At 49.4% G+C, this 16,650-nt stretch overlaps 1 protein-coding gene across 2 annotated transcripts in view; it reads right to left on the bottom strand.

Moving 5' to 3' along the window:
* The window catches only part of LOC139055951 (uncharacterized), a 45,298-nt gene that overhangs the window by 12,983 nt on the left and 15,665 nt on the right, over positions 1 to 16,650 (bottom strand). For both annotated transcript variants that reach the window (XM_070533632.1, XM_070533633.1), the window contains exon 3: positions 14,781 to 14,941. In XM_070533632.1, coding sequence (XP_070389733.1) covers positions 14,781 to 14,941 — 161 coding nt within the window. The remainder of the gene's footprint in view (positions 1 to 14,780; positions 14,942 to 16,650) is intronic.

Raw genomic sequence — 16,650 nt, 5'->3', positions numbered from 1 at the left:
TGAAGCCCGGAAAGCTGCCTACCCCAAGCTCCAACACCTGGCGTCGAGTCCGCTCCCGGCGCCATCGGCCGGTTCCACCGGCAGTTCTTCTAGTTCAACCACACCGCCGACGGCTCCGCTGACTTCCGGCAAGCCAAAAAGGCACGCTCCTCTACCCAAGCTACCCAAAACAGACCTCAAGGTCATATTCCGACCCGGCGGCGGACTGTGCGTGCGACAGTGCAACGGCGGAGTGCTTCTCCCACTCGTATGCGCGAACGCCCGCATTGACTATAACGCCGCCCGGCAGGAGGACAAACTGCGTCTGAACCCATTCAACAACTCGTTCACGATCAGTACCCCTGCGGAGGACCGAGCGAAGAGGTATGTGGCTGTGGACTCTTTGATACTAGACACCGTGAAATACCCACTCCGCGCTTACGTGGCCGCCCCTGACGATGCGGTACGTGGCATCATTTACAATGCGCTATACAATCAAAATCCAGAAGAAATCATCCAAGACTTGGTAGCTATGAATAAGAGCTCCCAGTACACGATCACTGACGCAAGACCTCTGGGCAAAACCAAGTCTATCTTAATCACCTTCATCAATGTGCAAGCGTTCCCGAAGCAGCTGAACTTCTATGGGACTCTATATGCCTGCCACCATTTCAAGGCCAAAGTGGAGGCATGCCACAACTGCTGGAGGGCAGGGCACAGAGTGGACGTGTGTCCGCACCCCAAGAGCAACCGCTGCCCGCGATGCGGAGTAGAGCATCAACTCGTCGAACCACCCACCTGTAACGCCAAGTGCATCCTCTGTGGAGGGGCGCACTTCACGGGGTGCAAAAAGTGTAAGGTGCGGTTTGACCGCACCGGCAAGACTAAGTCTCCACCCGCAACCGTCAAGGTGGCTTTGATCGAGAAAAAGGCTACCCCCGACTCCACCCAACAACGCAGCTCCCGCAGTCCCATGAGGCTGCTCTCGGACCCCCAGAAGAAGTCGGACAGGGCCTCTCGCTCCAGGACGCAGTCCAGGTCCAGATCCCGTTCCACCACCGGGCGCGGCCGGACCAGGAGCTGCTCCACCTCCTACCCTCCTCTACCTGGGACGGAGATTCAGTCCACGAAACAGGTGAGCTGGGGGCCGCGGTCTCCGTCTCTCGAGCGGGAAAATAAGGAGCTCAGGGCCCAGCTTCAGAAACAAAGTGCCGAAATCGCCGAACTACGTGAACAAATTCAATCACTGCTTAAGCGCGACATGCATGCGCGCAGAACCGACTCTCCTAATCCCCCACCCGCCGCTAGGGCTCCCTCTGTCAGACCCCCCTCTGCGCCGCAGGCATCTAACCTTCCGTCAAAAGCAACGTCCCCCACCAGGAATCCCCCCCAGAAGCGCCGTGCGCAGCCTGACGGTAGCGGAGAAAATTCCCAAAACGGGACCACTTCCATGACAGGCTTTGCAAACGCTATTCAAAGCATGCAACAAAGCCTCATGGCCATGCAGAAAGACAATGCCGCCTGGATGGCAAATATAGCTAATAGACTCACGGCGCTCGAGAAACGGCAGGGCACCCAGGAAGCAACCGTGTCTCAGATACAAACTCAGCTAAATGGGCTGCTAGCTTCAAATTCTACAACCTCGGCCTCCGTAGCCGAGTCTCTTCACAGTCATCATCATGGCAGCACGGCCTAACGGGGCCGTGGTATGGCAGTGGAACTGCCGGAGTTACAGGGCTAAGCGCAGCAACCTCCAACTCCACCTACAGTCCCTGCCCACAGATCAAACGCCCACAATCATAGCACTACAAGAAACACAAGGTCCCGCAAAGCTCCTTAATTACACACCTTTCGAGATAGCCAATGCGACCTCCAGCAGGGTAGCCACATTGGTACACCGAAATTATACAGCTACGCTCCATCCACTTGATATTCCGGACATTGATGGAGTGCTCATAGAACTTCTTCCCCAACACAGACACGACACCAGTCTGTTTGTGCTCAACATCTACAGCCCCCCCAAGGGCCCTGCATCCCCGCTAGTAACGGCGATACGTAAAACCCTAGACATTTGCGGAAGAAACTCACTAGTAATAGTGGGCGACTTCAACGCAAACCACACTGCCTGGGGTTACAGAAAGAACTGCCGGAAGGGTACCACGCTATGGACGCTCATCCAAAATGAGGGGCTCTCGCTCCTCAACGATCTTAATTTTCCCACAAGGATCGGCAACAGTGTCCAACATAACACAAACCCGGACCTTACTCTCACTAAGCACATACCCAATGGTACATGGCTCAATACGCTCAACTCATTGGGCAGTGACCACTTCATCCTTAGCACCTACATCCCTACCCGTACGCTCTCCAAGACACAACGCCGCCAAGTCGCCATCACTGACTGGGACAGGTTTCGAAGGATTAGAGCAGCCGCACCTGAAACCATCGATAACCTGTACACGTGGGTGCAGCAACTAATGGCAGATACCACAATGGCCACATCCCAGATACCAACCACGTCAGACTCAGAACTCGCAGACAGTAGGCTATTACACATGTGGGAGGCACACAACACTTTACAGAAACGCTGGCTAGCAAATAAGCACAATCGAAAACTCAAAACCCGAATCGCGGCCCTTGTCAGGGAAATAGAAGAGCACGCAGCACACCTAACACGCCAACAGTGGGGGCAGCTCTGCGACCGCATGAGTGCGAATTTAGGCCTAAAGGACACGTGGTCATTTCTTCGATGCTTGCTAAACCCCGAAAATAACAAGATCCAACAGCGCAAGAGTCTTTCGCGGCTGCTGCACAGCAACCCAGCGGAAGACAAAGCACTACTGGACTCTCTGCAAACCCTATATCTGGCGGACCGCACAAGGGTTCCCTTACCTCCTTACACCGGCCAGGACAATCCAGAACTAGATGCAGACATCACTGTCTGGGAAGTCCGCGCAGCCTTACATAAGCTCAGAACCACATCCGCTCCAGGGGAGGATAACATCACGAACAAAGCCCTTCGAAACCTTGATGACAGGTCGATACAGGCGATCACCCAACTCTTTAACTCGCACTGGGCCGCAGGAACCCTCCCACCACAGTGGACCCATGCAAAGATAACCTTTATTCCCAAGCCAGGCAAGCCGCTAGATCTAAAAAACCTACGTCCGATTTCACTCACTTCATGTCTAGGTAAGGTCTTCGAACATGTCATACTAGAAAGACTCCAACAGCATATGCAAACACATAATCTCTTCCCTCACACAATGATTGGCTTCCGCGGGCATCTATCCACGCAAGACGTCATGCTTCAGCTCTCTGAAGAAGTCCTGCACCCCCGGCATGCCAAACGCACAAGAGCCATACTAGCACTCGACCTGACCAAGGCCTTTGACAATGTGGAACATACCGCAGTGCTGAACGCCTTATCCGGTCTACACGTAGGCGGGAGAACTCACGCCTATGTCACAGCTTTCCTACAGGCCAGTACTGCGGTCCTTACTGTGGGAGAACTGACAACAGACAAGGTCCAACTGGGTAGCAGAAGCACACCGCAAGGGTCAGTGCTCTCGCCACTCCTCTTTAACCTCACTCTCATTCCCATGGCCAGAGACCTGGCAAATATTCCCAACCTCTCGCACTCCCTGTATGCAGATGATATTACCTTGTGGACCACTACAGGCAGCATAGGCGACATGGAGACGACCTTACAGGCAGGGGCCGATGTGGTGGTGGAGCGGGCTACGGCAATAGGTCTCGCGTGCTCCCCCACCAAGTCGGAACTTCTTGTTCTTCACCCCCCGAAGAGTCGCACAGACCCAACTCCAAACCCCAGCATCCGTATCCACATGAAGTCGTATTCCATTCCAGAGGTCACACAGCTACGAGTGCTTGGCATGGTCATGCAGAACAACGGCAGACATACGGCGACCTTGAACAAACTCACCACCACAGTACACCACACTATGCGCCTGATTAAGCGGATAGCCAATAGACACAATGGGATGAGAGAGCATGACTTGAGAAAGTTAGTACAGGCTTTTGTCATAAGCAGAATGCTATACTCGCTCCCATACCTACATCTCAACCGGACGGAAACGGAAAAAGTGGATGCCCTTATACGTCAAGCTTATAAGACTGCACTTAACCTCCCCAGGCACACGCCAAACGAGCGCCTCCTTCGCATGGGGGTACATAACACATTTGCTGAGCTCACGGAAGCCCATCGCACAGCCCAAATTGAGAGGCTGTCCTCTACCACCACAGGTCGGCACATCCTGGACACACTAGGACTAATCCCGACTTCCAAGGCCCATCAGACATGTCCTTTACCATCGGACATACAAAACTGCATCACTATTCTCCCCCTGCCTAAAAACATGCACCCCGTGCATCACGAGGCACGCAGGCAGACCAGGGCAAAAGCCCTCTACAAACAACACCAACACGACCACCTCACTGTGTGTGTCGACGCCGTTAGTTACCCACAGAAACCAGCCTATGCCGTAAGTGCAGTGTCCCATCAACTTGGTTACATCACAGCTGCCACAATACACGCGCGTACGTCCATAGAGGCGGAGGAGGCTGCCATAGCGCTGGCCATCTCAACCACCGCTGCCGAGGTTATCCTTAGTGATTCCAAAACTGCAATCCGCAACTACTCGAAAGGCCCAGTTCATGAACCGGCACTGAAAATTCTCAATCACCAGACCCCCCTCAGACCAATTAAGCTCATCTGGGTGCCCGCGCACGCAGGCCATCCAGGCAATGAGATGGCCGATTCTATCGCTCGAGTAGCCGTCAACCGAGCCACGCCGTCCGATGACCTGGATAACGCCAGAGACAGATTGGTCGAATATCACGAGATTACCCTCCACTACCGCGAAATGCGGTTGAGATACCCTGCCCCAGATAAATCTTGAACAAAATTGCAACAAAGTACCTGGCGCCAACTTCAGGCACAAACTTTTCTTTCTCCAGCTTTTCTCGCCCTGGTTCATCCAGGCCTACATCAACAGGAATGTACGCTCTGCGGCGCACCTCGAGCTAATTTCCATCACATTATGTTCTTATGCCCTGAGCTCCAGCCACCCTCTGAGTGGCAACTCACCGACGTCGAGGGATGGGAGACCGCGGTGTCTAGCTCCAACCCAGCCGACCAAATACGGCTGGTGGACTGGGCTCTGAGGGTCGCCGAGGGCCACAAACTCCCGGACACCCTACGCGCTCCTGAGCCCCCTCACAAGTAATCTTGTAAAAAGGCTCAAGCAATAAATGTTTACCACCACCACCACCGAACGCGGCGCTGCTCGACGCTCACCGCGTCCGATGCGGGGCGCGTAGTCGCTGCGTCGTAGCCCACTCTTACACCCCTTGGCGGGTCGACGGGAACGCTGTCGCGTTCCACTCTTGAAGGCGAAGCTTAAGCGTCCTCCAATTTTTTGTTATTTCTTCGTGCTCTCATGACGTTATGCTCGGTTGGGACTTTCGCGCAATCAGGCCGTCATTCATTGCGCACTTGCGGTAGCTGAACTATCACCGATTATAATTATGACCTTAGCCTGTAAGTTCTGTCTGGCAAAGTTAGCCCATCCCCTGTAAACTGCTCGTGAAGGAAGATATGAACGTTCCAACAAACGCATCAGCGCTTCTGCCCGTATGCTGCAGCAGTTTCTCCGACGCAGTCGCACTATTTTCTTCATCTGGCCTGTTTCTTAACGGAAAAGCCGTTGTGCTACCTTGCGCTGCTGTTGACATTACGCAAGGCAACAGCAACCTCTTTGTTTCGAACCCGCTTCTGTGTCCTGTGACACTACTTCGAGGAAAATGCCTGGGCAATGTGAAAGCCATTGACGACAATCAAGTAATTGACGTATCGGATGACAAAGCCTCTGCCTGCAGCCCTACGTGCAATGCTTTATCTACGTCTGCAGCACTTTTCACAGATGCGTTCGGTTAAACTTAACCGTGGTTAACTAGCTCAAGAGTGGTTAACGCCAACCGTAGTCCGCCAGAGTTACACGGGCTATCCCGATCACGGTTAATGGTCTGACGATGCGTCACGTGATCTCTTGCGTACAGGCTTCATTTTGAATAATTTTTCTTCGACATTTGATTACAGTGGTATAAAGATGTTATTTTTCAGCAAAACAATTGTCATATTTGAGTTTTAACGTGTAAGGCTGCGTTTTGCACGTGCAGGTTATTTATTTTCGATACTCCTGCTCTCAGTTGTGAGCATGTCTGGTGGGCATACAACTATATAAAAAGTCAGAATTAAGGGTCACAAATGGGTAAATATAAAATAAAATTAAGTCCATTGAACGAAAAGGTAAAAAAGAATTCTTAATGAACAAACGAACGTTTCAACTAACAAACATTGCTTTTACATAATGAAAGGAAGTACAACGTTACGCGAATGCACTTTGGAGCTATACGCTTGCATATACAAAAAAAATAATAAAAAAGGAAGAAAAGGCAGTGCTATCAGGTGTTAGTGTGTGCACATTGCACAAATTATCACAAAAAAGTACATGTTAAAATTGCTGCAGTCATAAGTTTCAAAGCAGCGCCATCAAACTGGACAAGAAAGTTAGACGCACACAAACACACAGCGTTTGTGTGTGTCTCACTTGTCCGGTTTGATTGTGCTGTTCTTAAATTTTGAAATTTGTGCGTAGCCGTCATCTCTGTGTGCAGGCACCCTGTCGACCTCGAGTATTCAGCCATCGTGAACTACCACAGAGGACGTCGCTTGCGATATCCACCACCCCATCGAAACCTAGGCAGAAGATGCCTCTGCCTGGCGTAGGCTCCAGACACGCACTTACACGAACCTACACATATTACATCGGATACACCCCACAGCCTACAGGGACGAATGCCCATGGTGTGGGGCCACACCAATACCACATTACGTGGGAGTGCCCACTACGCAACATAGAACATCCAGACACGAACACCACGAGGGAGCAATGGGAGGCACTGCTGTCCAGCTCGGCCTTCGACGACCAGCTCAAGCTGACAAAGAGAGCTGAGAACATGGCAAGAGCCAGTGGAGCCCTAGACTAAGCGTCCCGACCATTAGCGGTTTTTCTGATTATTCTTTTAATAAAATTTATCTATCTATCTATCTATCTATCTATCTATCTATCTATCTATCTATCTATCTATCTATCTATCTATCTATCTATCTATCTATCTATCTATCCATCTATCTATCTATCTATCTATCTATCGACTACTTGAGCGCGGAGCGGCCAGATTATCTTCCCAAATGCGTATCAGTGCCTCAGTTGTCGCGTCAGGCCAAATGATGCGCTTTTTGGAAGATATCTGCGAAGCACCAGCGCTGCACTCGGCAGAAGTACCGTCTGCCATTTTGCCGGTTTCCGAAACGTCGGTTACACTAAACGGAGGTTGCCAAGCTCGGTTGGCGGTCAACCGCGGTTAGCGGCCTAACCACATTTTCGCCTGCCGTGTAACCGCGCTAACCGTGTTTAGCGATAACCATGGTTACGTTAACTGCAGTTAAAGTCGTCCGTGTAACAGGGGTATTGGACGAACTTCGTTCTTTCGATGTCACGCAAAGTTCTTTGGGCAGCACGTCCACCGTTACGCATGCCATTGACATCGGCTCCCAGCCGCTATTACAACTACCACGTATGCCGTATCTGTTTCAGGGCGTCATGTTATCAACGAGCAAGTCGCCTTCATGCTTCGCCGCCTGGCGGTTCCACCTTCATATAGTCCGTGGGCGTCTCCTGTCGTCCTTGTTAGGAAGGATCACTCTGTTCGCTTCTGTGTAGATTACCGACTTAACAAGATCACTCTCAGGGATGTCTGTCGCCCACCACCCATAGATGACGCCATTGACTGTCTGCAAGGCGCGGAATTATTTTCTTCATTAGATTTGTGGTAGGCATATTGACAAGCGTCAGTGGCAGAAGTCGGCCGGCTGAATACAGCATTTGTTAAGCCTGATGGTTTATACGAATTTGCCGCAATTCCTTTTGGACTTTGTAAGGCGCCTACAACATTTATTTATTTATTTTATTTATTTATGATACCCTCAGGGCCAAAGGCATTACAGAGGGGAGTGGTGTTAATATACAAGCAAAACGTACAAGAAAAATACAATATTCGCTCATTATACAATGTTAGCTATATCATTGGAAAAATTACGTAAAATATTAGCACAATAACATGAAAAAACAACATTACAAATACCTTGTTTATACATTGTTGGCTAGAAGATTTCGGAAGTGATGGTTATCAGTGATAGATACAGCATCAGAAGGAAGGTGATTCCAATCGCGACTAGTCCTGGGCAAAAAGGAGTGAAAGAAATGCTTAGTGTTGCAAATGTCAATACCAACTTTGTGGCTGTGATCGATGCGATGGGATCGGTAATGAGGCCTAGAGATAAATTGGTCGCGCAAAACAGGATGATAGTACAACTTATGAAAAAGAGTTAGTCTGGAAATTTGGCGGCGCGCAGACAGGGATGGGAGAGCAAGATTAGACTTCATGGCAGTAATACTAGCAGTTCTATTATAGTTGCACAAAATAAACCTAACGGAGTTATTTTGAACAAGTTCTAGTGCCGTTACAAGCTTGTCCTGACTTGGATCCCATATCGAGCATGCGTATTCCAGCTTGGAACGTATTAGTGTTTTATACAGCAATAGTTTAAGTGACGATGGCGCTCTAAGAAAGTTACGACGTAGGTAACCTAACATGCGGTTTGCGTTGCTAATGAGAGGCGTAGTTTTGCGTGGTTTGAAGTAGTACACATGTCTGTGCTATCTCCATGTTGTCTTTGCTCCAGATATCACCACGCACCTTCAGCGGTTCAAATGTGTCCTGACATGCTTAACGAATGCCGGCCAACAGCTGAACTTGCATAAGGGCCGCTTTGCAGCAGGACAGCTTACAACACTCGGTCATGTTTTATCCAAGAACGACGTTCTCCCCGATCCGACCTAACTTCACGCCATCGCTGAATTCCCAAAAGCAACGTGGATAAATTAACTGCGTCGTTTCGTTGGACTCTGCTCCTACTTCAGACGGCTCATCCGAAATTTTACCGCCATCGTATCACCCCTGACGGAGCTGCTCGGTAGCAATGGCAATCTCGCCTCGTGGTCATCGGAGTTCGAGGACGCTTTCATGACTCTGCGCCATCTTCTTACTTCAACCCCGATTTTGCGTCATAACCACCCTACGGAAGTGCACACGGACGCCAGCGGTATAACAGAGGCATAATATTGAAGCTATAAACCTAAATGAGGTGATCATATGTTGCTTCTGTTTTAATTGTAACATTGGTTGACTTGAAACCAATGGGCATGTAGTTTAACTTTTGTGATTAACCATTTAGTAGCTTCTATGACGTACGTTTTCGCCATTGTATGCAGGATAGTTTGGCTACCCTACGTGATCATGCTGTCAGAAGGAATATTTGCAACCATAAAGCGGCCTCTCGTCGGCCCACGAAACTTCTGTGGGGTGAAGGTTTGCAGATATGGTTGTTGCATTTTGGACCCCACAAGTGAAAGGTGCGTCATTGAGAAGAAGAACAAAAGCGAGAAAAAAACAAGGAAGAGACGAGTATGCAAAACTGTCACTTGCTTCAAGCTCAGCCTTATTGCATAAACGTGATATTTAAAAGTACAGAACGAGACCAGCGCGGCGTATTACATTCAAGATAAAATAAGCAAATATTAAACGCACCAGGACCCCCCTCCCCCTTCCCGGAACAACTACATCATAGCCATGCACCATGACTGAACCGTGCGGCTCAGCATACCAAAAATGATCAGAGACAAGAGTGATTCGCGTACCGAACAACGCTTGCCTGTAAGGATACGTGAAGCACGTGCGCCGACCCACCAAATAATGAAAATGTAGAAAGACAAGACTTGAAGAGGACATGTTGTACCGGTAACCACGACGCTGAAGTAGTAAATAGCCGAACAAGAGATAAGGAAAGCAAAGCCAACCGATGGTACTCGACTGCAAAGTATATGAAACGCGAACATTACAAAAAGCAATAACGATGCCTAAAGAATGAGGCGTTGCGTCAGTAAACAGGAACATACTGGGTGAATTTTCTTATGAAAATTGGCTGCACACAGTCCGCGCACAGTATAGATGGTGGCTTACCATTTACCTATACGTATTGCTGATTCAGGTCTCTACGGTGCCTAAAATGCAGCTTTACGTGTATGTGTTTGAGGCACCATGGACTGCCATTCTCAGTGCCTAAAAATTCGGAGTATACTTGCAATATTTTCCCTTCTGTCTTTTTCTTAAGCAGACAATATACAGGGCTGAAGTGGACGACAACCTAAATATTACGGACAAGCCCCACCCACAAGAAAACAGTGTACCTAACCGTCACCTCTGCATGAGAGCCGAGGCAGCAGGAGTCAAGTTACAGTCCCTTTTATCCGTCTTGTGGCAACAGCGGGCGACTTCGTTTGTCGTCCAGGACTGTCCAGGACTACCCAAGGTGCTGCATGCATGCACAACGCTCATCGGCTGAAAGCGCTGCCTCGGGCAGTCGGAACTGTGAGGGACTCATAATCGAAGAGACCCAGCGCGTTCATGATCACGCATAATCATTAACACCTTGAAGAACCTTAGCAGTTTCGATCATGATCACGAACAGCCTTAGAAAGTTTTGTACCCGAATTAAAGTTCTGGTCCTGCGTTTGGACAATCAAGTTAGCCAAGAAAAAGTATTCTGTCCTATAGTATACCATAGGCACACGTTCTTGATGAGTTCACATATAAGGAACGTATCCGATACGTTGAGCTCATTCATGCAGCTCTTTTTTTTTACTTAGCTTAAAAGCCTCCTGTCAAACATTCTCGCTTCACAGCAAAACTGGTGCCAGCTGGGGAGTTCTATGCAGTATTCATGTGCTATTGCAACTTCTATTCCAGAGGGTTCAACCGAAAATTTTTGGGAGCTTTGAAAGCAAACATAAAAAGGTTCTTTATAAATTCAAGAAGGCTCACTTTTTTCACTGACGTCAAGCGTTGTGTTGTGCGTACAAACGTCCGGCCTGGCCAGCAAGGCGCATTAAATATATTTTTAAGACTAAGAGCCCTCCAAGCGAACCGGAAGTGAAAAAAAAGGTAGTGTTTCTGCGTAGCGAGTCTCCGAAAGGCGCATGCTTTTGTTCGCGGGGTTATGCACTGCTGCAGGTACGCTGCTTGAATGTTTTCGACCTTCACATGGAACTCCACACTGCGACTCTTATTGTAGTATATATCACCTATCGCATCTCACAATATATAGACCGTTGAGTCAGCCGTGCTTCAGAAGTACATACAGATATTCTACACTGACGGAACGAGGCCAAAATCTGTAAAGTTACCTGTTCAGTGTGTCTTGGTATTTAAACAATTTAGGGTTCTATTTGTCAGTCGGGGTGCCCCTTATTTTTACAGTTGGCTAATAGGTGTGACAAGGTAGTCTGCGTCCGATGACTGGCGCTTGTTTGTGCTCACAGTACGCGGTGTTCGAGGTAGGGCCCGAGCTTGGGAACACAGCCGACACCATGCCTCCCGTAGAAATTCTCACACCCGGTAAAGCGTGAACAGTGAATAACAACCAATCATACCATGTTGATTTTCTTCGAACAGGTTTCGGAAATTTAGCGAGGGTTTCCGTTTGCAAAATCAGTTGTATTAGTGCAAATGCATGAGTTGGAAACGATCTGAACCAGTTAGAATGGAATTCAACTATACGCACAGCTTCGTAAACAAACTAGTGGCGCTGTGCGTATGTCGAACGTTCCAAAGCTGGAATGAGCGCAGTTTGCAGTTGCTTCTAAATTTCCTGCGAGTAAATAAACTCGCAAATCACTGCGTTGAATAAGGAAACAGCACCTTCTGCTTGTACCACTAAGCTAAAGCATGCTATGAAAACGATAGGTCACTCTGTGGCATAACATCTGTCATGATTAACTTCCGACCTTCTGAGGCAGTTCACATTCCTGCTACCGTGCGTGCAGACAAAAGTACATTAGCGAGGATATTCGAGGCATTCAGCGCATTCAGCGAGACATTCAGCGCGTGCCGTGATAGGCCACCCTCTTTCACTTCAAACCTGAACCTGGAGCGGCCTTCTCTCGGCGCAGCCGCGAGATAGCGAGCAATTACTTGGAGCCGCGAATAGATCGTCACCGATTGAAAAATCAGCTTTTAAAGGCTATGTTCCAGTACAGATCTTGCTTGCACTGAGAGGCACATATTAATGCGGTACTCCTCTACTCGGTAATCACAGGCAACGCCTGCTAAAGTATGGAGTATAGTGGCGCAGTTTCACGATTTGACATTATGGCTGAATTTATACCTTAACAACTAGCCAAGCTCGGCATATACGAGTATATACGGGGCCTGCCAAGCTCACAGATACACCTCATTTCAGAACAGCTCCTAGGAACCGTGAGTTTCCAGTGCTCCGCATGTTGGCTTTTGTCCCACGAAATTTCGTACCGCAGGAATGTTATACCCGAATCAGGCGCTCAAATTTATACTCCGTTTCATACATCAGGTGCAACGCCGCAGAGGTTAGAGATATTTTTTCAGTGACTGCGTTGGCACTCAGAAATAGTTCGGGGCTTCTTGACCCGATTTTTTGCAAAACTTTTCTTTATATACGCTCAGTTCTGAATGAAAAAAAAAAGATTTACCCTTAGAAACAATCAATGTACATATGCTGCTGCTAACACATTCTTTTAAATCAATTTGCTTTTCGTTATTTCTTAATTGCAGCCCGTCGCGGCAGTCTCACGTGCATGCTCGCGCTAGCAAACACCGCTGGCGCGCAGCGAAGCATAGACGGACACGCGCGGAGTGATACATTTTGGTCACCGGACTTCTTGCGTAGCTTCCACAGCGTTGCACATGATGTATGAAACGGAGTATAGTGACAATACGAGCAAGCGCACTTCGCCACTAGTGCCATTGCAGGCTGTAAAGCGGAAAGGTTTAGCGAGACTTCCACCGGAGTGCACTTGCCAGCAAGTGTGTTCGAGTAACTGATTTCGCTGGATTGTGAGAGTGTAGCCTCGATAGCAATGCTTCAAAAATAAGTAAATCTTCGCAACAGAGTCGGCATAATTCTATGGACCACAATTTCGTGATTCAAATGTTATGAGCGCTTTTGTGACATCGGTGAAGCTGAAAAAAGCTTGAAATGGACATTTTGGGCGGATTCCGCCATTTTAACCCTGTGGATTTTGGATGTTTCTTATGTGTATTGGCTCAAAACAAATCGACGCGTTAATAAGTGGTGCCCAGATCCACGTCTCATAGGGTAGCGCCCTATGATACTGGTTTTAAAGGCTCTGGGCGTTAAAATTGTGATATTAATGGATGCGCGTTTGTTGGTTGAAGGCGGTGGAAGGGATTTAGGGAGCCGGAAACACGTCATAGACGTCGGGCTTAATTCGGACCATATGGGGTTACAGCGTTTCTATTTTTGACGGCGGAGATTCTTGTGCATAAGCATGTTTTTAATGAAACAGTAACTGTTATTAACACTCAAAATGTCGGCAATCATATCAACCCCTATGACGTCATAGATGCTTATTGCCACCACTCTCGAACGATGCAGCGTTTCGCCGTCTAGCACCATGCCGCCGAAGTGACACTCAACGAAGCGGAGTGCCCTCGCTCGAACTGTCACTTGTCCGACTGGGGTGTTCATCTTCGAGCGAAAAGGAAAACGTGTTTGAACGGAAAATGTGCATGAAACACTGAGAGTCAACACCGTCAAACGCGTCGTTCCTTTGATAAACCGAAACGATTTCTCGCGACCCTTCAGCCTTACGTGGCGGGCGCATTCGTCGCCCCAGCGCTTTTGGGTTCCACACGCACGTTTTGTCGCGCGGCAATTTCGTGGCGTCTGAAGACTTAGATGCTGTGCTCGGCGATGGCATTGTGTCGCGTTTCTTCGTCACGTGGGCCGACAGATAAGACAGAGGGAAAACGAAACTTTACGCGGACGACTCCTAATACGAGTCATCGGTGATGGTTGACATGCCCGTCTGTTGCGCAATGCGGCTCCGCGTCTTTTACAATCGTGCGCCGAGATGAGTAACCCTGTCACAAGGACACCCGCGAACTCCATATAACTCCTTCGTCTTTACGTCAAGGGAGTGGCGCTCTCATAATCACATGGTCTCCTTTGCGCCAATGAAGTTAAATGGAGATTTTGGCTGGATGCAATGAAGTTAAATGCAGATAAACGGCTGGATGGAGTACTCTCGTTCCCAGATAGCTACAGCTGCGAAATAAGCCACGTTAATAAAATTGCTCTAACCGGCACAGTTACCAATTTTAGCTTTGTTATTTTTTTTCCTTGGTTTATACGCCACGTAATGGGAGTTTTCAATTTTACATAGCGCCTGTACCCTCTACACCAATGCTTCGCCATGCCGAATGGCGAAACGTCGTTCCACCATTTCGTTTGTTTATCCACTTCGTCACTCATCTGGAAGCAGTTGAGCACGACAACGGTGACGCAAGTCGACAATCATTAGCGACGCCCTCCATTAATCGCTAATGATTGTCGACTTTATTTCATGCCTTCATACTATTGAGCTGCTTCATTACCAGGTTAAAGAATAATGACGCGCTCTCGACTGATCAAACTAGGTGCACCGGAAGAGTTACTGGGAACACAGACGCTGGTGCTTACGCAACGAAATGCCACATGATTGTGCTTTCGACATTCTAGCAAAGTGCGAACGAAAAAGCCGCCATTCGCGGCGACGCACCAGCTCGTGCAGTTTGCCGAGGGCCTCCGAGTCGTGGACAGACTTGTTGCGCGAGTGTGTCGACATCTTGGTCGGGTACTCCTTTCGGCGAGTTGCGGCACGACGTGGCGCCAGTGCCGAGTTCGACGTGGGGACCACTTGCGTCGGCGAGCTCGTCGACCCTGCATGCGGAGCAGACAAGCGCCTTCTTATCGCGATGAGAATTTCGAGACAATCGAGGCGCACTTTGCGCCGTCGCCGTTGTCGTGCTGTCCTGCTGTCGGCGACAAACATGCGCGGTCCGCGCGGGGAGAATATTTTGAAGCGAAAAGCTTCACTACGCTAGTCAACACCGCGCTACGCGCGAGCCGTCGGAATTGGCGTGTGTTGGAAATGACAGGATATGTAGCGTGACTGAACGAGGACGTAGGCAGAAAAACACAAAGGGGAGGCGCTGTCTTTGTGTGTCTGCTTCTTTCTGCGTTTGTACGTCATTGTTCAGTCGCGCTTACACATTGTATCGCAGATTCAAACCAACCAGCCCGCCAACACATATCTTAGGTAAATTGACAAGCACGGTGTCACCCGCGCACAGGTAAACATGAACACATCTCGCTCGATGAGCGCGGAAACTCGCTGTCAAAATGCTGGAGTGAGGGATCGATGCAGCAACAAGTGAATTGACCTTCGCGCATTTCTCGCTTCAACGCGAACGAAACGTCGAAAGCAAAGCGCACACGAAGCTACTGGCACTACGCGCACGCTGCAAACATCGCAAATCGCTTTGAAGATGAGGCCCACATGGACGCGCACTTCGGCCCCGTCGCAGATCACTTTCAAGACACACGAGAGACGGCAACGCGTCCTTACGGCGTCCGTCAATCACGTGCCCGACGCCGTAGTAAACGCCGTGGTTGTCTCCACTCTGTACTGAGCGGTGGGCGAGGAGGACATTGAGGCACCCTAGCAGCCGTCGGAGAAGAACGCTCCTCCCTCGCCTAATCCCACTGCCTCGTGCGTGACAGGAGAGGGCGCGCTGCCGTCCCGCGTTCCTCGCCCGCGCACGCGAGATTGAACCGCGTTCGCCGGATCACCCTCGCACGCTTTCACTCGTACTTAAAGAATACGGCGCGCGACGACGATTTTATCGCCCTTGGACTTTATACGGAACCTCACGGCGATGGCGACGCCGACGGCAGAAATGCGCCTGGACAGTCCATACAAATCTGAACGCAATAACATGATAGGGGAATATAATTTTGTTTATGTTCAGTTGAATTGCGTAAATGATAAAACAAAGGTAAGTGAAAGTGGTTGAAAAGACTACTCAACGCAGGTCGGAGCCGGACTGACACCTTCCGCAGTGAGCATTCGGGGCTGTATACCAACTAAGCTAGAGCGGCGGCCACCCATCGTTCAAGAGTATTCAGCTCGGGGAATAAAAGCCAACTCTCCTGATGTAAGCCGAGAGTTCTACGAAGCCCGTCTGGCCTCGGTTGGGGACCGTGAACCTCGCGCAAAGAAGAGTGTGTGTGAGTGTGCGTGTCCCGCCCGCAGAGAGGCGACTTGTTTACGATGACTGGTCAAACGTTTCCCTCACCTTGGGATCGAGGGAGGACCGAGTATTTATAAACCGCTGTTGTGCGACTGCTCAGTACTTTTCTATCGCAGTCATGCTAGACTGATGAACTGCAACGTCCTTATGTAGATACTGTAAATAAACCCATATTTCTCTTTCTCGATGAGAAGCAGTCCTTCCCTTCAACGTACTCAGCGTGGATAAGTTGGACGACGGCATGGGCCAGCTACCTTCTAATTCATGCCAGACTCCAATCTTGACAAGTGGTTACGAACGGTGGGATTGAGCCCCCAATCCTCACAATACGAAACG

Source organism: Dermacentor albipictus, chromosome 2 (assembly GCF_038994185.2).
Source record: "Dermacentor albipictus isolate Rhodes 1998 colony chromosome 2, USDA_Dalb.pri_finalv2, whole genome shotgun sequence".
Lineage (NCBI taxonomy): Eukaryota > Metazoa > Arthropoda > Arachnida > Ixodida > Ixodidae > Dermacentor > Dermacentor albipictus.
Note: the sequence above shows the minus strand (reverse complement) of the source record. Positions and strands in the feature narration are given on the sequence as shown.